The sequence below is a fragment of the Trachurus japonicus genome, chromosome 5 (genome assembly GCF_045865225.1).
Source record: "Trachurus japonicus isolate A0001 chromosome 5, Traja_1.0".
Classification (NCBI taxonomy): domain Eukaryota; kingdom Metazoa; phylum Chordata; class Actinopteri; order Carangiformes; family Carangidae; genus Trachurus; species Trachurus japonicus.
Window position 1 is genome coordinate 19353549 of NC_140911.1, and position 25871 is coordinate 19379419.

Sequence of the window (25871 nt, forward strand, 5' to 3'; positions counted from 1 at the left end):
TCCCAGTATGCTGATGCTAATGTCAGCTACAGTAGGCCTAGTATGCAATGCAGCAGTAGCAAAAACAAACGGTGCAGGAAAGTGTGTGATGCTCATGAGAGACTCGTCTCCACTCTCACGGTAGCTAGGTCCTAAAATTTGGTCTATCCTCTCCCTAAAGCACAACATGAAACAGGCCTACCGCCTATATGATTATGAAAACTGATTTTAGAACATTTAAAGTAGGCTATAGTTTTATAAAACAATGTTTCATAATCAGTTTGAATGAGTCTCTAAACTGCTGGTATCTTATTGACAGACGCAACAACTATGACAATGCATAAAAGTTGTTAAAAAACTGAGGAAACAACGTGAAGTGAAGTGCAGCGTCTACAGAGCAGCAGTTTCACTCTTTATGTCTTCTGTCCTTCTCTTTTCCCATTTCCCCCCCAACACATTTTTTTCTGTTGACTCAACTTGCCCACATCATAGTGATACTGTGAAACTGATGACTCCGACTGTGTCATCACCCTCAGGTGGGAGGCAACGTGAATAATTGGTTGCAGGTAAATACTGCCCCCTACTGGTCTTTGGATCCCACTGCACAAACACTTTCAAATGCAAACCAACAACACTGCTGTCACTGACACAATCTAAGAGGAAAACAAGTTTAGTATGTTTATTTCGGTCTCATAAAAACAAATACAATAGACAAATATAAAGGTATGAATACAAAACTAAACAAATCTATTTTGCCTACCCTTCTTAAATTAACATTTTCCGTTCACTCAATTTAAAAAAAATTTACAGAGCAACAACAAAAAGAAAAAACCCCTGCATATTCTACATACAGCAGTTTATAAGCACACTGGTATTTATAAATCAGTTTTATATTTATTAATAATATTATTTTTAAATAACTTTTTGAATCTATTAAGTGTGTTGCACAGTTTGATTTCTAATTCTAGATTATTCCATTGATTGACTCCTGTAATTGATTAATACATCTTTGTTTCACATTTGTTCGTACTTTTGCTTTTGTATACACATGAGTCCCTCTTAGTTCATATCTACTGGTTCGGGTCTGAAACATCCTCTGGACACCATCTGGAAGCAGATTAGTATTTACTTTATACATAATTTGAGCAGTTTTATAGTCCACAAGATCACTAAATTTCAAGATCTGTAGGTTTATGAAAAATGTGTTTGTTGAGTCTCGATAATCGGCCCTGTTGATTATCCTTATTGCTCTCTTTTGTAATATGAAAATTGGTTTTGTAATTGTTTTATACGCATGCCTCCAGACCTCTATGCAATAAGTAATGTATGGCTCAACAAATGTTCGATACAATAAATGTAATGAGTATTTGTTGAGGATGTATTTTGTTTTATTGCAATAGAAAAACAACAACAAAAACAACAAAACATAACAGATTGTCATGGTGTTTTTTTTTTTTTACTGCATTTGAAAAAAAAACGAGGTGTCTTTACCCTGAACTTTCTTTTTTACTTGCAGTATTCATATTAAACCACGAGGTGTCGCCAAAGTAGTTGAATGTGTCGCACTTTATCTTGTCCGACAGCACTGGCGGACCGGTGCTCCTTAAATACTGTCCCCCTCTCTACATCCTGTCCTTCCTATGGTTCCACAACACGCGTGAATAGCGTGGTGTGTGTCTGTGTGTGTACAGTCTGTGGTGTCAGCTCCACTCCGAGGTCATGATGGATGTTGAAAACAGCGGTGGAAACGTGTCGGTGTCGCTACGCAACCTGCTGAACTCCGTCCAGTGCGTCAGAGACCGCGTCAGAGGTAAATATGACGAGTAGACGTGTGACGCAACGCAGGTAGATGACGCAGCTACACGCATGCTAAGTTAGCTTGTCATGTTAGCATGAACTGATGAAGCCACTTTTTTGTTTTAATGTCACTTAGACTTTAGGCTTTTTTCGGTCTTTAATACCATAACCGTTTCTCTCCGTAGATGATTTTCATGTTGTGAGCTGAACTGTTAGTAACAGCCGTTAAACTCACCTGTGAGGCCTCGCGGACAGGTGTCTGTCTGTCTGCAGCTGATCGAGCTAGTCTGACGTAACTTACTTCTATCAAAAACGCTTCCATGGATGCTTTAGTTACAGTTCTTCTCGATTGCTAAGACACATTTCTCGAAAGCTTCTCTCATTTTCTCTAAACTGTGAACACAAACCCCAATTTTCAAGCTACATTCACAAAACCTCAGACTCTTCTTGCAAAACCAAACTTTCACCTCAAAACAGTTCAATCTGTTCTCAAAACTGAACTATGTTGTCAAATCAAAATTAAAACCACTACTGAGCAGCCACTAAACACTACATAGACAAATAGAAAACACAAAGCTCAGCACATGAAGCTGTAGAAATAAATGTTTATTGTTCACTGTAGCTAAATGCATGTTGCAAAACAAAAAACCTGTGCATTTACACTGTAGCACTTCTCTCCTTCCCTTTCTTTCACCCTCCTCCCTCCCTCCCCACATCCATTTCATCCCCTTTTCCTTCCTTCTTCTTTTTTCTTCCCAGTTCATCCCTCCCTCCCTCATCCTTTCTTCCTTCACCCTGTCGTCTCTCATCTTCTCCTCTTGCAAAACAGAAATCCTGCGCATTTTACACGTAGCACTTGTACAGTACAAAAACAAACAGAAATCTTGTGCATTTAGCCTAGTACTTGTATACAGTAAGCCTGCGTAAAAATAATGTACAAAAATATAGAAATGAGAAGTGCACAACTCAGCCACAGCATCATTTCTCTGTACTGGGTCAGGCCACAGGACTTCATCCTGAACTACTTACAGTATATGTGCCCTCACATCATTGGACACAAGTGTTATAAATTTTGAGTTGTTGTGTTCAACCGGTGAAACTTGTGCTTTACTTGTGTTTGACTTCTGCCACCTGTGCTCAGCATTATGCAACACAGGTGCATCACAATGAAAATGTGTTGGTGAGATGTGTCTAAACAGGTGAAAAGTGCTGATGGTTTTGCCAGAAGAGACTGATTCAATCAGTGGGTTCAGACAACTGAGAATTTGGTTCAGACAACAGGGTTTAGTGTTTTAGCAACTGAGGAAAACTGTAATGCTCAGGGTTTGTGGACATTGTTTCAGAGACGTGTGGGTTTAATCATATCGTCTTTGTGAGCGCTGGCGAGGATAAAACATCGGTCCCGCGCACAACAACATTTCAAAACATAGTTGAGTTCAACTCAAACTGACATTGAGCTGAATCCACTCCTCTGAAATTATAACTTAATGACACAAACTGTTTATAAACTGTAAATTTCAAGCGCTATGTAGGCTATATGACCCTTTGTCAGAATATTATATCAACAAAATAAATATGTGACTGTACCAGACCAAGTCACCAAGAGTAAATGTCTGTTATTGTGTAATGTCTGAGGCAAATACAAGACAAACCAAAAAATATGAAGAAATATCAAGCAAATAAAGATAGAAACATTTCACTAAGAAGTAACAGTAAAATTAGACTATATACTGCATATTGTATTGTGTGTGTATAATATACAATACAATACAATAATCGTGATTAATCAATCATCATCATTTTTTCACCACCTCTACTATGCACACAAAGTAATTAATCAAAAGAATAATATTATAAAATTAGTTGCAGCAAGCTTAACCACAATGTTATTAAAGTTTTTCTTTTAAAGAGATCAAAGTTTAGTTTCTGTGTCAATCTGACTTTAAATATAAGGCACTTTTCTAAAGCAACGTTTCATTTCCTACAGAAGGAGAATCCAATGAGTCAGCCGGTGCATTCAACCTCTCCAACTTCTGGGACACTCTGAGTTGAGTTTGGTTTGTCATCATAATGCAATATCTTGTTCCACCTGAACACATACTGTACATTCTCCATAAATTAAAATCGCCATGTGAAAATGATGTATAAATGTCTCTTATGTCCTCAGACCAGGCAGTGAAGGCCGTGTCTCAGGAAGCCACGAAATACAGTTTGGCCTTCTCCAAACCTCCGCTGCCATCAGGACAGGTCAGGTTACTGTTGTAAATATTCACCACATAGAAGCAAACGGCTAATCTACACACACTGTGATTCTGCTCTGTGTGGAGGCTTCAGCTAATAAGCATGAGAACATTCAAATTTGCCTTTTTTATCGAACTATCACTTCCTACTCCGATCTAATATTGTGCCTAATGTTTATATAGTTGGACTGGAAAGTGTTAAAGGACAATTCCAGGTGAATTCAACTCGGGGGTGTATTTTCCTATTCATTATTTGAAGATTTTCAGTTTAATTGCTCCTGTTTTGCGGTAGTTGCGTCTGTCCCCGCATCGCCACGGCAGCAATGAATGGGAGTGGATGTAAGTTCAGCTGTTTAGGCTGTTTACAGCCCTCAAAGCCACAGACAGCGTCAGATGGAGACTCAAACATGCACCGAGAAGTTTATTTACTTCAAGCAAGACGACATGTTTGTAAAACTAGATCTAATTCAAAGTCTCCCGGAGTCTCGCGCGAGACCCAGTTGCCGTGCGCGGTGTGTTCAGGAACAGTGGGAAAGCTCCCGTTTGTGTCATAAACACAGGAATATCAACTCTTTACTTGCTTCAAGTAAAATAAACTTCTCGGTGCATGTTTGAGTAGCCACCTGACGCTGTCTGTGGATAAAAATGTACACTTGAAGCAAGTAAAGAGTTGATATTCCTGTGTTTATGACACAAGCGGTAGCTCCTACTGCACCTGAACACACCAGCACTGCAACTTGGGTCTCGCGCGAGACTCCAGGAGACTTTGAATTAGATCTAGTTTTACAAACATGTCGGCTTGCTTGAAGTAAATAAACTTCTGGGTGCATGTTTGAGTCGCTATCTGACGCTGTCTGTGGAAAAAAATTGCGGCTTTGAGGGCTGGAAACAGCCTAAACAGCAGAACTTACATCCACTCACATTCATTGCTGCCGTGGCGATGCGGGGACAGACACAACTACCGCAAAACAGGAGCAATTAAACTGAAAATCTTCAGATTCCTTCTTTTAGACCTAAAATGATATGAAAATACACCCCTGAGTTGAATTCGCCTGGAATTGTCCTTTAAGAAAGCTGCTGGTTGACCCACTACTTGTAGTACTGTAATTATGACATCTTTGTTTCTCTCCTCCATTCTCTGCAGGATGTTGAAAAGTTGTCAGATTCCCTTCTGAAGAGTGTCCTCACCCTGTCCACAGTCTATTACTGGTTCCCTAAGAGCCAAGGTAAAAAAACAACAACAACAACCTCACCTCAAGAACTGATCAGCTCTGATAATATTTTCAAAGATCAATTTTGATTCTATTTACTGATGATTCAGCTGCATCCGATAAAAACTAATAGTCCAGAGCAGCCACAATCCACCCTGTCAACTTAAAATTTCCAGTTTTCATGGTTATAAAACATTGCCAAAGGACTAATTTATATCTATAGTTTCATAAGCGCAGGTTTGTCAGCTCAGGTCTGAGTCGGCGTCTTAAGGTCAGCTTGTGTTTCTGTTGTCTTGTCTCAGGCATCAGTCTGCGGCGACATATTAGAGACGGCACGATCGAGGTACTGGAGGGAGTCGCTCAGCTGGTGGAGGTGATACTGAATTCACCGCAACAGAGGTACACACAGTCATACAATCACACAAAGATACAGTCATAATCATTAATACATAGTTGATATAAAATATCTTAAAGCAGAAGTAAGCGATCCGGTCGTTTTGGCTAATGCTGCGTTCCAGGCAGGCTTTTGAAACCGTAAATTACAGCTTCAAGTCACGACTTAAAGGGATAGTAGCATTTTTTTAACGTGGGGTTGTATGATCTACAAATAGCCCCTAAGTACCTTAATTGCAGTAGAAGACTCTCTGCACTCCTCCCGTTAGCAACTCCAGCCCATAATAGCCCTGCCCAGAGATTTACAACATACATTGTTGTGAATGGACCCAAAGAAACGGCCTATTTTCGCGGCCTAAAAGAGGTTTTACCTGAAAAAAATACACAGTTCCATTGTTCGCAGGTAAAACCTCTTTTAGGCCACGAAAATAGGCCGTTTCTTTGGGTCCATTCACAACACAGTATGTTGTAAATCTCTGGGCAGGGCTATTATAGGCTGGCGTTGCTAACCGGAGGAGTGCAGAGAGTCTTCTACTGCAATTAAAATACTTAGGGACTATTTGTAGATCATACAACCCCACTTTAAAAAAATGCTACTATCCCTTTATGACTTTGTAGCGTTCCAGGCAACCCACTCGTGTTTTTCCGACCTGTTTTAAGCCTGCCACACACATAAAGATTTTATAAATCTCAACCGATTTATTATCTGTGAGAGACCCCACACATGAAGATAAAAAATCTGTGATTGAACAGTTTTGATCGTATTGTGTGTGGTGTGCTGCGATATTCCAAACACAGCTCACCACACACATTAAGATTTTTCAGAATCTTGACCCTCTGGTCAGAAAACAATTCGGCATCAGCAGCGATACCAGGGGTGTCGTTGTAGCTACTCTTTCAGGTCTATTTCCGGAATGGACAATGAGAGCGACGTAATTTTTTTTTTAATGAAAGCGGGACACTTCAGCCTTTACAACGATCCCACCTGTGTGTGTCTGTGTGTCTGTGGCTCCGGACACCGAGCAGTCAAGCGGCTGTCCAATAGGGAGCCGTGCTGTCACATGACGGGCTGTGAGCGGCGGTCACATGATCGTTTAAACATGGCTGCTCCGGCTGTTGCCGGCTACGAGCGCTACCGTCTTTGCTATCGGCTATCAAATCTCCTGTGTGTGTGTGAATGTGTGTGTGAACCTCATGTAACACCAGGGCTGCACCGTGGCTCTGTGAGTTTGCCGGTGCTGTGTGGAGAAGTGGCTTGTTGCCGCGAGCAGCAGCATGCAGAGCTCGGCCAGCAGAGCTCAGCAAGCAGGCACTTCTCAGCACAACACCGGCTCTCCACACACAAGATGACTTTTGATTGAAACGGCCACCGAAGTCGGCCCCGATAATCGTAAATATTGAACATGTTTAATACTTACGATTATCGGCGCCGAACATTTTCCGAGCCGATTGTCGGGGGAATTTTGACTCTTAACACACCACACACTACAAGAGAATCTTATAAGATAATCTTAAGACCTTAAGATAATCGGGCGGTGTCTGTCCGTGGTCGGAAGGGGGAAAATCGGGGCAAAATCAGCCCGATTATCTTTATGTGTGTGGCAGGCTTTACCTGTGAAAGTCACTATAACGGCCACTCGTAACTTCTGACCCGTGAACTCGTACCAGATCGAACTGGTACGACTTCACAGGTCAGAAAAACACGAGTTACGAGTTGCCTTGAACGCACCATAACATCTTGTCAGCCGATGGAGTTAGCAGCCCCCGCCCTCGTCATGGATCTATTGGTCCTCGTCCCTACGTCACCACATTCAGGCGCATCCCTTGGCTGCACACACAGAGAGGACTGCCCCTTTATGCCGTTCTCTCTCCTCATTGGATAAAACTTGTAGGATACAAGAAAAGTTTTCTCCTGGGCTCAGAGCAGAGCAGAGTGACTGACAGACCCGTGTTTCGGTCCAAACACTCTATAGAAGTGATTGCTGTCGGAAGATAGAACTATTTAAGACTTAGATTAACACAAAAATATCACTTACTTCTGCTTTAAGTTACAGATTATTATTATCTATAGAGTTATAGAGTTTGTGTTCTGTTGTCATTATAACCTGAACACAAAACTTTCAGGCTAACAGTTTTAGATATCTGACTTCATGTTGACGTTACACTGACATGATCACTTTCAGTAGTATATCATATTGTGAGGACTGCTGCTCCCTCTCTTTTCCTGGTTTTTCCTTTTCGCCCGACCGTCTAATGAACCCTCTCTTCCCGCCCTTCTCCAGTCTGACCCAGGAACAGTTGACATCAACAGGAAGTGTGTGGTCGGCCTGCGACCAGTTCGTCCAGTTGCCTCACGGTCAGTTGACTTCACTGCATCAAAAAGGAGAATACATTTGAACAAAGTTGTTGCTGGAGACAGATTTAGTGAAATCCCGGTCAGCGTCATCTCTTGATGCAGGTATCAGCTGTCGCCCTGCTGTACCGAGAGTCAGACCAAGTACTTCTGTTTGTGACATCTTGTTAGTTTAGGCTGTCGGCATGCATACTATCTATACCAGTGGTTCTCAGTCTTTTTTCAGTGAAGTACCCCCTGTGAAATATTTTTTCAGCCAAGTACCCCCTACCCAGCGCAAAGGATTTTTGGACCAAAAGACATAAAACACAGCACTGTGTCATCAGTGTCTGCTTTATTTTTACTTTTACTGTGTAAAACATTGGTTATAGTGGCCTCTTTTGAACTATTTGGAAATAAAAATGTATAGAAATACAGACAAAAAAAAAAATCAACTTCATTATAAAGATTTTTGCACATGAGAATAATCATCAATCTAAAATGCTATCTAATAAATAGCCTCATCCGTTGTTTGATTGACAGGTGATCGATGCCGTGCGGCAAATGCCAGGTTGGGTTAAACCATCTGGTGTGGGGGAGACTCAGGTTTTTTTTAGGATAATTAATTATGTAGCCCACTGAATATAAGATTTAGTTTATGAATTTAGACATATATTTTATTGAAATTATTTATATTATTTGTATATTTGTTATATAATTATTTTAATGGATTTTGGAATTTATATATTATTTAATATATTTCAAATCTCACGTACCCCTAGGGGTATGCGTACCCCCATTTGAGAAACACTGATCTATACTATCTGAGAGTTTTTTTTTCATTTATTAGATTTCATGTATCTAAAGATATTGTAACTAAACAGAATAGGGGCAAATCCATACACACAAATGCATTAGATAACAACATGACAATCAATATATAAATTACATAATAACATAATAAAATATATACCCAGAAGCCACATTAACGATGCTCAAGGAATTTAATCTAAGAATATAAAGCTGAGAACATGATATACTTTCTAGGGTTGGCAAAAAAAAAGGGTATTTCAAATCAGATTTGCAGTTCTGTTTTTGCTGCAAAATTCATTTCATGAATTACAATTCATGAATTACAAAATATTATATAATCTAAAAAGTCAAAATGTATTTTTTTTTTTTTAACCTTTTTTTGGTTTATGTTTTTCCTGACTTAAAGGGACATTGTGTAGAAATGACTCCCATCTAGTGGTGAGGTTGTATATCGCAACCAACTCAATTGTATTCTTTATGCTGCATTCACATGGCATCAGGCAAACGGCAGACTGACGACAGCCGCTGCACGTAACGGGATAAACAAGTGGTCCATCGGCACGAGGCAAAACAATACCCACGTGACAATATGTTGTCATGGCGATGTCGTATTGTTTACCTCACTCAAGTTTTACCCTTGCCCTCTCTCACCGACTAAAATCACATCTGGTTTGTTTGCCGACTGCCATCTGCCTGACTCCACATGAATGCAGCATGAGTGTGTGTGACCCTCCATCCTTTGTCGCGCTACAACGTGGTGATGGTTTTCAAACAGACACCACCTCGATTATTATCATTTTCATGACATTCAAGGCATCCGTTGTTATGTGACAAAATATCTTATCTCAAATGTGTGTCGTTTTGGAGAAAAATAGTAGTCGTTTTTACAGTAACTGCAAAAAGCCCCAGTGAAACAAAGCAAGAAGACAGTAACTACCGCTAACTGTCAGTTACTGTACTTTTGCTTTGTTTTACTTAACGTAAAAACAACCGTGTTGCCACAGAGTGAAGTTACTGTTTCCATGTTTCCCATACCCCGGTTTCCTCTTCTGAATATAAAAATATATTTATGATTTCCAATATTTCCTCCTCATCATTACTCAATCAAAATTATTTAGTTCTGCCCTGTTGAATTGGAGTTAGCCTAACTTGCCTATATTGCTTCAAAGTGAAGTTGACAGTGCTTTAAAGTTAATGTGATTTGTTGTAGATATAGGCGATACATTAGATAAACACACCCACATACACATTAATCTAATATACACACATAAGAATGTGGTACTATTCAAAATAAATTGTCCTAATTTGGGCCTTGATACAGTTTAGGAATGTGAGACACTTTAAGCAGCAATTTCAGCACCAGAATTTCCAGGTGGAAATTATTGGCCTAAAATGGTCAGATTACTTTGGGTTTGGTATTGATAGATATCACGTGACGTCACACAGCGTTCGCAGCTGGTCACAGCGCCATCTTGGGTACCGACTTCCAAAGGCAGTCTATGGGCTGTGACCTCAAATCTCACAAAAATAGTGGATAAACCTTTTTTTATTACATGGCTCTATTGAATGTCGTATTCCGATAATTTATTGATATTTCTGATATTTATTTACATCTTGATTTTGCATTTAACAGTCTGTTATTCCTGTTTAACAGATCGTTGCTAAGTAAAATACACTAGGTAGGGACGCCGCTCTGATCAGCGCAGCACAGAAAAGAGAAACTATGCAGGATATTTACTTTCTGTTTCATTTTTTACCGTCATTAAACAGCTTGGGAGACATGTAGCCTACGCCAAGGGAGGCTGCCTCACTCTACTGAGTGTGAGCGGCACGTACGTTCACGTTGCTTTCGTGAATTGTAAACACACAGACGCCCCCTCGGTTTTAGCGTCCAGCAGTTTAGCGGCTGGATAACTGTACCGGAGAGGCTCAACATGAGCTTCATCTGAGGAATAAACGGCAGCTTTTACCTGACGGGAGACCGATGCCTGAGCTACGGTAGCTAACAGCTAACAGCTAGCAGCTTTTACCTACTTTCTCTCTCTCCCTCCCTCCCTCCCTCCCTTTCTTATACACGCACACGCGCGCACACACACACACACACGGCCCAGGTTGTCTGTCATATCTGTTGTAAACCTTGTAATAATAGCTTGTTGAGTACAGTTAACACTATTGTTGCCTCGGTTTGAGTGTGGATTAATAGTTAATTGTTTGTTTAATGTGAGTGGTGGTCATCGCGTCCTGATGAGTTGGGTTTTAATAACAGCTGAGCTGATAACGTAGCTGTGTAGATGGCGTGGATTGTGATGAGACGGTGTTGCGCATATTAAGACTTATTTGTGCAAACCATTGTGCAAAACCTGTTTGTTGTGCCTTTTTGCGTGATAAGATGATTTGCCGAATTCTTCTTCCATTCCTGCAGCCTTTTGTCTCAATGTTAACGATGGCAAAATGTCCAGATATTTTATTACTTTATGAAAATGTCTGTGAGTTAAAAAAGAAAAAAGAAGTGGGCTACGCATTTTTGATTTGATTTGGCTTTTCGTGTATTTGGTTAAACACATATAAGTAACAGGAGAGAGACAGTGAGAGAGAGAGAGAGAGAGACGAGGAGAGAGAGAGAGAGAGAGGTCCGCTGGGTGAGCTAGATTAAGTTTTAACGGGAGAGAGAGCGGCGCACCGCGCTGTCAAAGATCGTCTCAGCAGAAAGGTGCTGGAGGTGTGTGCTTTCAAGGCAAGGCCATCAAAATGAGAAATATCCATATCCAAACTACATCAGGCAGCAGTCTTCTAGTCAGAGAGGATGTGGCTGCACTGAGCTGAATTAAGCAATATTACCCGAGAGGGTGTGCTCAAATTACGTTTAAGCACACCCTCGAGGGTAATATTGCGATTATACAACAATTACCAACATAATAAAGCGTATAATTAAATAAATATTCATGTTGATGGACGTTTTGCTCTCAAAATTTAAAGTTTTTTGCGAGTGTGCTTCCCGTTTCCATGGAAATAAATGGGGTCTGACTAATAACTGAAACACAATCAGTCACGTCAGTAGACTCCTATGTGTAATGGAACCTAGTTCACCTCTACAGCAAATAGTCCGAACCTTAGTAACGACCTAGCAACAGAAATGATTTTCTAGTCCCAGATGAGTGAACTCTGAGCTGACGTTCATGTTTTAACGCGGTCTCGGACTTTCCTGAACTAAATCAACACAGCACAAACTCGCCCAAGTTATGACAAAGATGCCGTTTTTTTCCGTTCACAGATGTAGCTTCTACAACCGCAAACTCTGCATGTAAATGAAGTTATAGCGCCGTGTCGCCGACACAGCTGATGAAGCCAAACGATTACTCCAGATTATTTAAAAGCCCAAAAGGCGCAAGCGAGAGAGAGGGAGAGAGAGAAACATACAGGTAATCACCTCCGTTTTATCCAATGAAATATTCAGCTCCAGGCCATATTTAAAGGTGTACAGAAAAGAAAATTGAATTTAAGCCCACTCTGGGTCATAAAATTAGTGTAATAACTCATCTATCAGACGATGGAGGCCAAACTTTGTGCAAAATTCTATTTTTGAGTAAATCCGGGATGAAAGTGTGTATTTTAGTGTAGTTTTTTTTTTCGCATTGGATAATGCAGGCGCACGGATTATACGTCAGCCTGTACACGATTCACCAGCCACTGATATTGGATCCGTAATCCGTCATTCAAACGTCTGACACACGCACACACACACCGAGCTCGGTCTCGCCCCAAGCTTTGAATATCCCGCCCGCTCGATAACGACCAATCAAATTCGTTTTCCTTACTCGGGTAAACTCGTGTTGCAGCTCGTGACAACTCGGCGCGACAAACAGGACAAACGGCCATTTCTGTACACCTTTAAAAAACATATTCACCGCGATCACAACTCGTGTCTCTCCGACTTTGTAACGTTACACACATGGGAGGGAGACAATCCTCTCTGCTGTAACGGGGAAGTTTACAATATATTAACAAAAAATAAAATAACATAATTGTTCTATAAATGTGACTTTGGCAGCTGTCAGGAACAACCTACAGGAGGTCAATGTAGTTTGTGATTTATTTTCACGAGTAATAAATTACGTTTTTCAAAATAAAAGGGGGAAAAGTCCATGTTGCCATGGAGATGTGTAAACAACACATGACATGGCGAAGTAATATTTTCAGTGATAAGTCAGCCGTGCTGTAAGCGATATTTTTTTTCGTAGGATGAGTCCGGGAAAGTCCCGCCTTTCCCGCCGTTCCCGCCTCTGATTGGCTAGATGGGCTCCATTTTCGACTCTGATTGGCTAGAAGGGCTCTCGCCTGATTGGTTGTTTGTTTTGGTTGTGAAACGGCTGTGTAACGGCTGTGAAACGCAGGCTGTCGGCAAAGCGTGATAAGTGCCTGGATCTACTTGGACTCTCTCTACTTATCTGGCCTGTCTACACTCTACCTGGTGTTTTTACTAAACTTAACCAACTCCTTTCTTCATTGCCTAAACCTAACCAATGGCACAATTACACTTCTCACTCAAACTCAAAATGTAAATTTGGACTCTCTCTACTGGCCTGTCTAGCCTCTACCTGGTCTTTTTACTAAACTTAACCAACTCCTTTCTTCATTGCCTAAACCTAACCAATGGCACAATTACACTTCTCTCAAACTCAAAATGTAAACTTGGAATATTAATTTAATTTTTTTTTTAAATGTGAAACCAGCGGGGATCGAACTCGGATTCACCACACCGCAGGTGAAAACGCAAACCGCTACGCCATGGCATCTGATTACATTTCATATTTCAGTTGTGTGTATTTTAGTTTACTACAGTACTGTTGTGAGATGACGTCAATCGAAGGAGAATTCATCCAGCCAATCAGAGGCGGGGAAGGCGGGACTTTCCCGGACTCATCCTACGAAAAAAAATATTGCGTGCTGTAATGCTGATTTGAGCACGTTCTAAATGTCTTATTGACCAATCAGATTGCTTGGTCGGAACTACTTGTTGTATAATAGAGGTTAACTCAGTGTTCGGTACCCAGCATGGCGGCGGCCAGGTGGAACGCACCGTGACGTCACCTACTGATAAGTATCTATATCCATGTTCAGGGAAACAAATGGTTCCAATTAGTCCAAATACAGTGTATCTAACACACCTAGAGCACAAGTTGTGACAGAATAGTTTTTGAAGAATCTGCAGTTACTGCCTTTTTCAGTCCCTCCAGGAATTCGCGATGTTGCGATCGCAACAATTAACGCAAATTCAGCCAATCCCCGCGAATTTTTGCGATCTTGCAATTTTGTACAATCACCGCAACTTTTCCGCAAATTGGACCAATTGTCGGTGCTTTCCGCGAGTTACACAGCAGAGAGTGCGAGTCTGGACGGAGCGGTGGTTGAAAGTGAGTCCACGGAGGAAGGCCGTGGCTGGGCTGACAGCAAGAAACTTGATACAATGTGCACAAAGTGATAAGTAAAGGAACACAAGCTGAGTTGAACGTATTGAGTGTGTGAGTTGTCCTGGTTGACGACCCGAGGCTGTGTCAACCCCGCAGCACTCGCCGAGGGGGAATCCAGTGAGTGCGCCACTGCAGGGCCGGAGCGGAGCAGCCGGCGGCCAGGTGCCCCTTCCCCCATCCTAAAGCCCTGGCCCTGGACTTGAGTAGCCACCCTCCCCTTTTTATTCAAAAACTGGACTGTTTTAATAAAACAGTTCTTTTACCACGATTTTTAAACAAACATTTTAATTAAAAGTAAAACAACTTTCAACTCTATATAATTTTCCTGTGCCTTTCTTAACAAGTGGAAAATTGCTGGTATAACATGACATCACATTAATTTGTGACATTTCAAAATTTTCAATTTTCCTTTGATTTTTAATTATTCAGAACAAAACTGCAACTTTTTTTTGCAACTTTCGCTGTCTCCCGCAATTTAATCGCAACAAAAGGGCTTAAAACATCGCAACATGCACCGCAATTTTTTCAAAATGTGGCCGCAAATTCAGGCATTTTAGGCCGCAACAATCACAAAAAAAGCCCGCGAAATCCTGGAGGGACTGCTTTTTGCTTGGTATGGTGCCACATTTTTGGTAAGTAATACAAAGCAAGAATACAGTAACTGCAAAATAGGGGTAAAACGTCACATCAAATATGAGAATTAATATGTATAAAGGATAAGCTAATACAAAGTAACAGAACTGCCTCATGTCCAATAATCTACCTACAACTACTGAGGCTGGACAACAGGATAACTTTAAAGTCATTTTTCTCAGTTCGGAAATCTGCGTAGTTACTGCCTTTTGGCTTTGTAGGGCCGTACAGTCACGCTGCCACTGAACATAAAAGATGGCAGCCAGCACTGAGCTTACCAGCTCTATGTACATAATATGCATGGAAGATTCAAAACCTACTAGAACACTTCAGTTTGTTGTTCGGGGTAATTACTAATTAATAAAACACATACTTTAGAATGAAATAATCGATTTTTGTGGACAACAAGAGAAGTTACACAGTGGGGATTTAAGTTTAGATCACCAGTTTAAGAAATCAACTGTGTTGGTTTCTGCGCAGATACTTCCCTGTGCCATGAGAGAGAAGAGAGCGCAGTGCGAATCAACAGAAAACATAAATAACAGTATTTCAACCTGCTCCACCCTCAGTGAAGCTGCATTCCACATAGTGTTTCCCATGTAACCTGCAGCTGCTAAGAGTCTTGAAGCACTTTCACTAAGCGCAAAGCGCTTGAGGTGTTGATTTTGTAAAGCCAATTAAATATTGAAATTAAGGTGTATCGACTCGATTCCAAATGTCAATCATTTCTTGAGTAACATGCAAGGTAACATTTCACAATCGTAGGCCGTTTGAGAGATCATTCATGCTTGTTTTCACACGCAACATCATATTCTTGCACATACGCTGCTTTGAAGACGGTATGAAATATCTCTAAAATGAAGTCCAGTATCTGCTTGTGTAATGTGTTTATCTTCGATGCTTTTAGAAACATAACAAGTCGTGGCATGTCTGTTACACGTAGCAGATTGTGCTGCATCATCAGATTTCATTAGAATTACCTCCCCCTATTATTTCACTTTTCTGTTTTTTAACGTTTTGGGCTTGGGCAGCGTGAGAGAGAGAGGGGATAACATGCAGCCTTATTGATGCACGCCCTACCAGGTGAACCACTGAGGCACCCTCTGCTCCAGTGTCATATATAGTGTCAAGATATATTTGTGTATTCAAAAACCAAAAGCCAACTCAGTGTCCACTCCTATCTACTGTCAATCTGCTCCCCAGTGGTCTAGTAACACCAGTGACTGTGTCTCAGCGATGGTGGCGTAGGACTTGGTGCCGTCTGTGTTGTCATGAAGCCTTAAAACCTGCTACAGTATCAGTGCCACCCATGACCCGCTGTCGCTGTTTGAGACGCTTCAGTAAATGTGTCAACCTGCTGCTTCTAGACACCACAGAGTTTTGGCAAATGTTAAAACCTGATGCTTAAAGCAGAAGTAAGCGATCCAGTCGTTTTGGCTAATGCTGCGTTCCAGGCAGGCTTTTGAAACCGTAAATTACAGCTTCAAGTCACGACTTACGACTTTGTAGCGTTCCAGGCAACCCACTCGTGTTTCTCCGACCTGTTTTACCTGTGAAAGTCACTATAACGGCCACTCGTAACTTCTGACCCGCGAACTCGTACCAGATCGAACAGGTACGACTTCACAGGTCGGAAAAACACGAGTTACGGGTTGCCTTGAACGCACCATAACAGTCCTCGTCCCTACGTCACCACATTCAGGCGCATCCCTTGGCTGCACACACAGAGAGGACTGCCCCTTCATGCCGTTCTCTCTCCTCATTGGATAAAAACTGTAGGATACGAGAAAAGTTTTCTCCTGGGCTCAGAGCAGAGCAGAGTGACTGACAGACCCGTGTTTCAGACCAAACACTCTATGTAAGTGATTGCTGTCGGAAGATAGAACTATTTAACACCGTGCCGTGTCACAGCCTCTCGCTGCGGAACGTGATGGTCTGTCGGCCACAGCGGCTCAGGAACACCGGCCCCACCGGTGGTCGTGGTCCTTCTGTGGTACGGGTCGGTGATGCCGGTCTGCTTTGGCCGAGGGATCATCACATTTTACCGCGGGAGGACCTTGGGGAGGACACGGTGTTGCTCCAGATGAAGACCGGGCGGGACTGTCGGCTGAGAGCTTCCTGTTTCTGCTCCGAGCTGCTGCAGCCTCGCGGGTGAGAGCGGAGCAGCAGCGGAGCAGCTGCTGCATCCACATGCAGAACTCCGTTTGTAAAAGCCGAGTTCTGATAAAAACTTCCAGATCATGAGCTGTCATGAGTTTTTGATCGTCATCTATTTCAGTTCTGCTCGTCGTAGAGTCCCCAAATTTACATATAATGTGTATTAAAGTGTCTATTTTCATAATTTAAAAAAAAAGCAAAACGAAAAATCTCGTTTTTGGCACTCAACACATGGGAACGAAAAACGAGAAATTACGTGGTTGGCACTCAATGAGTTAAGACTTATATTAACACAAAAATATCGCTTACTTCTGCTTTAAAACCTAAAACCAGACATACCACTTCCAGAGTAGACGCTGTCACGTTTGGGAACAATCTCCTCAGTTTTATGAGCTCACAGTGCTACGTCGTTGTTTGGCACCTGTGGCCGAAGTGAAGTCGGTTCATCAGCCAGCTTCACTCTCTGACTTTTTGAAACTTCTACCCAGTCGGGGGCGGGGCTGATGTGGTGTCTTTTCTGGAATGGTCTATTCCTGTTTTTATTGACAAATCTTTGTTGATCAATGTCTGTTTCACAGATAACAAAGCTGCAGTGCTGCTGCATCTGTCTGCTCAGACTGGAGTGGTGAAAGACGCCATAGAGGAAATTGAACAGGTATAAACACACACACACACACACACACACAGAATTCTCATATTAAGTCTGTGCCTTGTATTTATCTCCAAGCCTCTCTTTGAAACATACTCATAAACATGTTTTGGTAACTTTATCGAGTCGTACCATAGATAGACATTGAGAATTTTGTTGTGCTATAGCCACCACTGTTGTTAGCTGTTGTTTGAGATAAAGAAATTACCATTACATCCTTCTACTTAAAAGGCCTCATGATAGAATATCACTGTAGCATGAACTTTTTATTCTATATAATAATATATCCTTATAGGGATATTCTTGTCAAATATCCCTAACTTTTTGTGAGTAGTGTATTCATTAACTTGGCACAAACGTTTGCTTGGGTTCAGGGATAAACTAAATAGATTTTGGTGGTGTGATTCCAATGTTTTGGTGGTTAGCGCCTCTCAACAAGAAATTTCTGGGTGGAGTTTGCATATTCTCCCCTGTGTGTTTTTGGGTTATGTCCAGGCTCTCCAGATTCCTCCCAAAGTCCAAAAACATGCACACTAGGTTGACTGGAGAGTCCATATTGCCCATAGTGTGCAAATGTGAGCGTGAGTTGCTTGTCTTAATGTGTCGGTCCTGTGATAGACTGGCGACCTGTCCGATGTGTACCCCACCCTCAACCTATGTCAGCAGGGATTAGCTCCGCCCCCCCACAACCCTACATGGGTACGTGGTATAGACAATGGATGGGTGGATGTTTAACAAAGATGAAATCATGATTTTGTTTTATTAGATGAGGGCATTATAGGAAGATATTGGTAAATGAATGAAGAACAGAATCTCTACCGTAGATCAAAACAAAACAAGTTCAGAAATGTCTTCATCTTGACCTTTACAGTACAGTAGGTCTAATGGAATGCTGCCTAAATACTCTATTGAACATCCACTGCAGCAACAGTTCACAGTCCAACAGTAGAAGTCCAGAAGTTGACTAATCAGAAGAGTGTTATTTGCAATTAAGTCACACCTACTTCAAATACCCATTACCAAACTCAACTGACTGAGTAATGACTTTTGATAACAAAAGAAATGGCGTGCTCGACTCTTGAAACATTTATTAAACGCACAGCAGTGTCAGACGGACTGGTTTCCTGAGGAAAGCCAAGGGCTGAAACGCATCCATCTGACACTGCTGTGCGTTTAATAAATGTTTCAAGTTTCTATCGTGAGTGCTGACATTTCAGTTTTTTCTTGTAATGACCTTTGATCACAGAACCAGATTTTTTTGTTAATCCAGTCATCTGATTGTGATTTACAACCTTTTCATATTTGTAGGGTCACGTAGAGATAGAATAAACCAGGCCTTTATAATAAAGTCAGCAGCTAAGGTCCCAGACATTCACTGGGTTTTGTTACAATAACATTGTCTAATTTTGACTAAAGACTTTTGAATACAGCCCAAGGCCATGTCTGGAAAAATTGCAAAAATGTATTTTCATAAATAAAGCACCACCCATCAGGCAATTTATAGAATAAACAGACATTGTAACAGATGATGTATTCATTCCAAGGCCTTGTCTGAGGACCATGACCCATTCAGCGACATCTTGGACGATGAGGAAGGGGACGAGCCTCGAGGAAACCAGGACACATACTGGTCAGACAAGGACCGGTTGGTGATTGGTCCATGCCAGGGGTTGATGAAGGCGTCGGCCGCATGCCTAAGAAAGCTGACATCAGCCGTCAAGGCCAACGGCGACATCACCACACCCCAGAACCTGTTCCAACTCGATGACCTGGCTGACATCACCAAGGAGATCAGCCCTGGGTAACTACGCACACGCACACGGAAACCAAAAAACTATTAGTTTAATCTTTCCAATATCTGTGTCCTTCATTTGTAGTAAAAGGTCACTAAGTTGTTTTATAATAAATTGTTTCCTGTGTGAAAAGAACTGCTGCTAGTTGATGAAAGTGTGATGCTGGTTGTTCTGATACAAACTGAACATCAACTGCAGCTTTTAGTTTCTGTGATCAGTCTGGTGGAGTTTTATTGGAACAATGAAAACACTGAAATGGCAGCACTCACAAAATAAACTTGAAACATTTATTTAACGCACAGCAGTGCCCGACGGACGCGTTTCAGCCCTTAGCTTTCTTCAGCATGAAGACTGCTGAATGGGTGTGACCCATATATATAACCTCCCGGACCTCCCTCGAAAACACCAGCTGATAATCAATCAATCAATCAAACACTTAGTCAAAAAATAATAATCATCACGTGACAGAAGATTATACTACAAGTGGCCAATAGGTATTTGAAAACCAACACCATACTTAATAAGATGGCCACACTATACCACATAAAGTCACATATTCACTGGATCAATATCACGTGGTGAACAACACAAGATCAAATATGTCAGATCTAATACATCACATAGTGAACACTATAAGTGTCAAACATCTTAGAATAATAATCAGATAAGAATAATCGATTAAAAACAGTATACAAATATTTAAAAGAAACGAAAGAAATCGAAAAAAAATATATATAAATCCACCAGAGTCCTCTAAACAGGGATCCTTAGTGGTGACCTATGAAAAACTATCCAAGTGGACAGTGGATTTTTTTTAAAAATTATTATTCTAAGATGTTTGACACTTATAGTGTTCACTATGTGATGTATTAGATCTGATATTTGATCTTGTGTTGTTCACCACGTGATATTGATCCAGTGAATATGTGACTTTATGTGGTATAGTGTGGCCATCTTATTAAGTATGGTGTAGGTTTTCAAATACCTATTGGCCACTTGTAGTATAATCTTCTGTGTCACGTGATGATTATTATTTGTTGACTAAGTGTTTGATTGATTGATTATCAGCTGGTGTTTTCGAGGGAGGTCTGGGAGGTTATATATATGGGTCACACCCATTCAGCAGTCTCACGCTGAAGAAAGCCAAGGGCTGAAACGCGTCCGTCAGGCACTGCTGTGCGTTAAATAAATGTTTCAAGTTTATTTGTGCAAGGTATTATTTGTGCTGACATTTCAGTGTTTTAATTGTTTCGATTTTTGAGCCGGCACCCAGTTTTACCTTTACACTAGAGTCGAGCACGCCATTCCCTTTGTTCTCGGAGTTTTATTGGAGCCTGTTGATTTAAATTGAAAATGTGAACTTGAACTTGTGATTGTAACAGCTGAGACATCCAGCTCGATGGATGGATGGATGGATGGATGGATGGATGGATGGATGGATGGATGGATGGATGGCTCAGACAGCTTCTTTCAGACATGACATTGTATGTGTCTTATCTCCTTAGGGTTGATGATCTGGCTCTCTGTCTGTACCCTCCCATGGACTACAGCGGAGTAGAGAGCAACGTAAGACACACAAATATTTTACTGGTGTACATCCAACTGAGCAGCATCCTAACTACTTTTACTTTACTTTACTTTATTTGTTTATTTGGATGGGACAGTGCACATCAATGTACATAACAGTATAAAAACATGTAAATGTGCCGGATTATAGCAGCAATGCTAATTTCCATCCGGAGTCCCAAAACATAAAAACAATACAGTGACAGGAGAACACAGTTATATACGCGACATGACGAAGCAGACAACAAGATAAAAAACAGGTCAGATAATCAGGCCAGTAGTGGAACCTGGACAGGTTGAGAGATAAATAAAGTGCAAGGTGCAAAAGTGCAGGAGTACATGGGTACCAAGTTGTATTGCACGGTGCCCTAAAGTGCACTCAGTTTAAAGTGCCAGGTGTATTGCATTAAATAGCGCATCGGATTAAAGTAAAAGTAAAATTAAAGAACGACATGGTATGTTATCCACATATTATAGCAACTAAACATTCTATCCATATTCACGTTTCTATTGCCGGTCTCACTCAAGCACTGCAGGTATTACACAACCGCACCCTGACTTATTATTGCACACGAACCAGCCATAAACATTCGCACACAATAACTATACCTCCATTATTTCAGACTTTTAATGGTGTTATCAGTGTATACAACTCTTCTTTTTTTCGAGTCATGTTTAAACCTGCTGCTGGTTGTTTTCTAGTAGAGCAGCTCCATTATCTCATTATCAAATTGCTTAAAGGAACTTGGGGCAAGATGAAGAAATAAGACTTAACAGCGACACGACGGCCGTTGAGGCCTCACTGCAGCCAGAGCACTGGAGCGCGCTTCGCCATCGGTTCATAGTGAAATATGACTTTACTGATGTAATGTGGTGATTTCTGTACATACAGTTCAGAGCCCTGAGGCAGCGCTGCTCTTCTGTCCACACATGCTAAGTTTCACTTTCGTTCAAACAAATGTGACTGCCACAGTTGTTACATTTCATCAATTAGACATTTATCTCCTAAAAAGAATTTAAAGGGATAGTAGCATTTTTTTAAAGTGGGGTTGTATGATGTACAAATAGCCCCTAAGTACTTTAATTGCAGTAGCAGACTCTCTACACTCCTTCCGTTAGCAACGCCAGCCCATAATAGCCCTGCCCACAGATATACATTGTTGTGAATGGACCCAAAGAAACGGCCTATTTCCGCGGCCTAAAAGAGGTTTTACCTGGAAAAAAAAATACACAGTTCCATTGTTCACTATAATATAATTTTTTCCAGCCCTTCAAAGTGCAGGAAAAACACAGTTTTTATTTGGACCTAACCAACTGCTGATCGGCGGGCACTAACCCTGGGCGGAGGGATACGTGAGTTGGTTAGGTCCAAATAAAAACTGTGTTTTTCCTGCACTTTGAAGGGCTGGAAAAAATTATATTATAGCAAACAATGGAACTGTGTATTTTTTTTCACATAAAACCTCTTTTAGGCTGTGAAAATAGGCCGTTTCTTTGGGTCCATTCACAACACTGTATGTTGTAAATCTCTGGGCAGGGCTATTATGGGCTGGCGTTGCTAACGGGAGGAGTGCAGAGAGTCTTCTACTGCAATTAAAGTACTTAGGGGCTATTTGTAGATCATACAACCCCACTTTAAAAAAATGCTACTATCCCTTTAACCCGCCGGCAGTAAACCTCAAACGGCCGTTCACTGTTTATACCGCAGAGGCGTGCGCGGAGGTCTGCAGCTGCAAACAGCATCATGTCATGCGACTAAGTAAATGTTTGTTTTAGTGTAACTTTAGTATATTTCTTTGACCCAGACACTAGTTGGGTCCACCGTCTTCTTCCGTATCCAAGTCAAAGCCTTCCAGGACGCGCATGCAGAGTCATCTGACATTGCATCCACAGGACTGTGCTGGAAATTCGGACCCAGAATTGCAGCACATTATGCAGCACACAGCCTGTTCAAGGCAATGAAGAGATACGTGGGTGGGCTCATTCTTTTTGGTTTTGAACGCTTCATCACCCATTAGCATTAAAAAACTTAACATCAGGGTTCTTACGGATCCTTAAAAAGTCTTAAAAGGCATTGAATTCATTCATCTAAAAACAAGGCCTTAATTGGCATTAAAATGTCTTAAATCAATTTTTCAAAACTCTTAAAAATGTTAACACTTGGTAAGTGGGATTTTATGATTGTAATTAGTCTCGAATCTCAAAATAATTGGTAACATTTCGACATAGAGAAGTTAGTGGCGGCCGTTAACGCTAAATTTCTCACCGCTAACAGCTCCCAAATCTGTTTTTTTTTCCCCCAATCATTCATGTAGCAGTCACTTTACCTTGGATCACATAGGAAAGTGGGTAAAATTGTCCCTAACCCTATGTAATTGATGTGGTGACGTTTTTTTTGTTTTTTTTTTGCATCTGTGTTTATTGTGAAGTCGGTCTTAAAATTCATTTCAAGTGGCTTTAAAAACGTCTTAAAAAGTCTTAAATTTAAGTTGGCTTAAGCTGTAGGAACCCTGAACATGCACATGTATTCTTTCACAAATCCTGCCCCATGTTCCTTTAATAATTAAATGATTATGATCATTGTTGTGTTAAGTTCCGATTTGTAATTAGGGTTAGGTGAAATAAACTCCTGTTCCACTTAACCTGATCAGGTTGGACCAGTTAATTTCTTTTGATGATGAAAGAGGGAAATTCTGCAATTGCAACATGATGCCAGTAACACAGCAGAGGTGATGACAGACACACCAAGATGATGTCATCCCGTACGCAACAGATTGCAACACAAACCCTGAAGTCAACCTTTGGCAAATATCTTCAATAAAATCACTGAATGTGATTTCCAGTGAAAAGTACGAACATTTAGCAAAAATGTTTTACAATGGACTGAAAAGCCAATCTTAAAAACCTAAGAAAAAAAACTAGAAGAACTGTACTAATAAAGTTCTATCACTTGATAGATTAAATATTATGTATTAGTTGATAAGCTAAGATCGCTGAAGGTGGCCTTTAACCATGCATGCGAAATAAGGATAAAAGTAAATAATGTAATCATGTAAATAAAGGTGCATTTCTCTACAGGTTTCTAAACTGGCAGCGCTACTGAAGAAAGTTCTGGAGATCATCAGGTGAGAGGAGCTGAGAATTTATTATTGAGTTTGTATAATAGTATAATATAATATAGTTTCTACGGTGGTGGGTGATGAGCTGACCTGGATAATAAGAGATCAGTTTGGTTTCAGGGATCGGCTTTGAGAAATGTCAAATATCAAGTATCTTCAGGTTTATGACACGTGGGGGTGGGATTATCTGTAAATCTGATCTGTACCTTGGAAATCCTTCAGTAAATCTCAGTTTCTTTCTCTGTTTTGTTTTGTTTTTTTTACACCTCCTGTGCCTCCTTTTCCTCGTCTCCACAGGTCCAGTCATGTGTGTGGGGAGTCAGAAGTGACCTGGGTTCAGTTTTTAGATGGAGCCATCGATCACAACCTGCAGAAAGCCAGAGACTTGATCCAGCAGGACAGCTAGTGTTTCTGCTGCGGTTGGTTGTTGTACATTTTAATAATTGGTTGCAGTGTTGTGTGTGTGTGTGTGTGTGCGTGTGTGCGTGTGTGTGTGTAAGAGAGAGAGAGAGAGTGTGTGACTGACTGCAACAAAAACCAAGTGGTGTCGTCTTGACGTCAACTTTTCAGTCTATCAATAAACCATCTACACAACAGTCTGCTTTTGACCACATGTTACTGTGTTATGTCTAAAAATGAATAATGGTTTATTTACTGTTTTACAGCAAAACCAGTAGATGAATAGTAGAAATAAGTAATAATAACAAATAATGATTTTTAAAAAATAATAATAATAATAATAGTAATGGCTGTACTTGCAGATATAGATAATTTTGCTCCAAAACAGAGAGACCTACAGAATAAGGACAAAGAGAGAGGGTGAGCACAGATTAATGGGAAGAAAAATACAAATTGAACACTTACATGAATAGGGCGACTGCGACAGTAAAAAATAAAAGTACCCACTTATGGCAAAAGTGGCCACAGTTAAATTAAACCTAGGTGAGCTATGTTTGCCCCAGCAGAGATTAAGAGTCCATACGTGATTGTGGAGGCAGGCTTACCTCCATCACCAAACAACTGATTTATCATTAGCAGGGTATCCGCAGATCCTAACAAAGTTTTAAATTCATGTAGGCTATCTAAAATTAAGGCCTTAAAAAGTATTAAATTTATCAGAAATTTCTAAGATGGTCTTAAATACAGTACTCAATGGTCTTAAATTCATGGATTAAAGTTCTCCGCATTCTTCCCAGCAGAAGAAACGGGTCCTTGAATGGCTGGTCCAGACCCCTAGATTTAAAATATGACATTTGTTTTTGCTGTCCTCTGAGTTCAGTTTAAGTTTCACTCCAGCCACTCTTGCCTGGTTGTCTTACAATGATAGGAACCTCAGTCACTCAATGTGCTTTTTTTTATCTGAAACAAATGATACACCAGAATGCTTCATTTATGTGTTAAAATCACACATTTTTGGTGACTTTTTCACCCCTTCTGAGTTTGCAGGTATACAGGTGCATCTCAATAAATTAGAATATATATTCTAATAATTTACTGAGATGCACCAGAATAACATGGAAAACTCTATTTCAAGTAGTTCAAGTCAAAAGCCCCCACCAAGTATTGAGAGCATATAGATGGACAAACTTAGAAAGCAAACATTTCCATATTAAAAATGCTTTTTTAAATTGGTCTTTTTTTCCCTACATTTTGTCTACATTTATTCTAATTCACTGAGATGCACCTGTTTGCCCTCCTTCAGCCTTCTGGTACTCATTTCA

At 40.8% G+C, this 25871-nt stretch overlaps 1 protein-coding gene across 1 annotated transcript; it reads left to right on the top strand.

Annotated features, from left to right (window-relative positions):
- Positions 1-1543: 1543 nt before the first annotated feature.
- Positions 1544-24746, top strand: ccndbp1 (cyclin D-type binding-protein 1). Its single transcript, XM_085776674.1, has 11 exons — positions 1544-1789; positions 3764-3823; positions 3944-4023; positions 5161-5242; positions 5530-5626; positions 7903-7976; positions 17602-17678; positions 19217-19473; positions 20971-21031; positions 24110-24156; positions 24448-24746. The coding sequence occupies exons 1-11, from the start codon at positions 1699-1701 to the stop codon at positions 24554-24556; spliced, it is 1035 nt and encodes a 344-aa protein (XP_085632800.1). The 5' UTR covers positions 1544-1698; the 3' UTR covers positions 24557-24746.
- The last annotated feature ends 1125 nt before the right edge of the window (positions 24747-25871 follow it).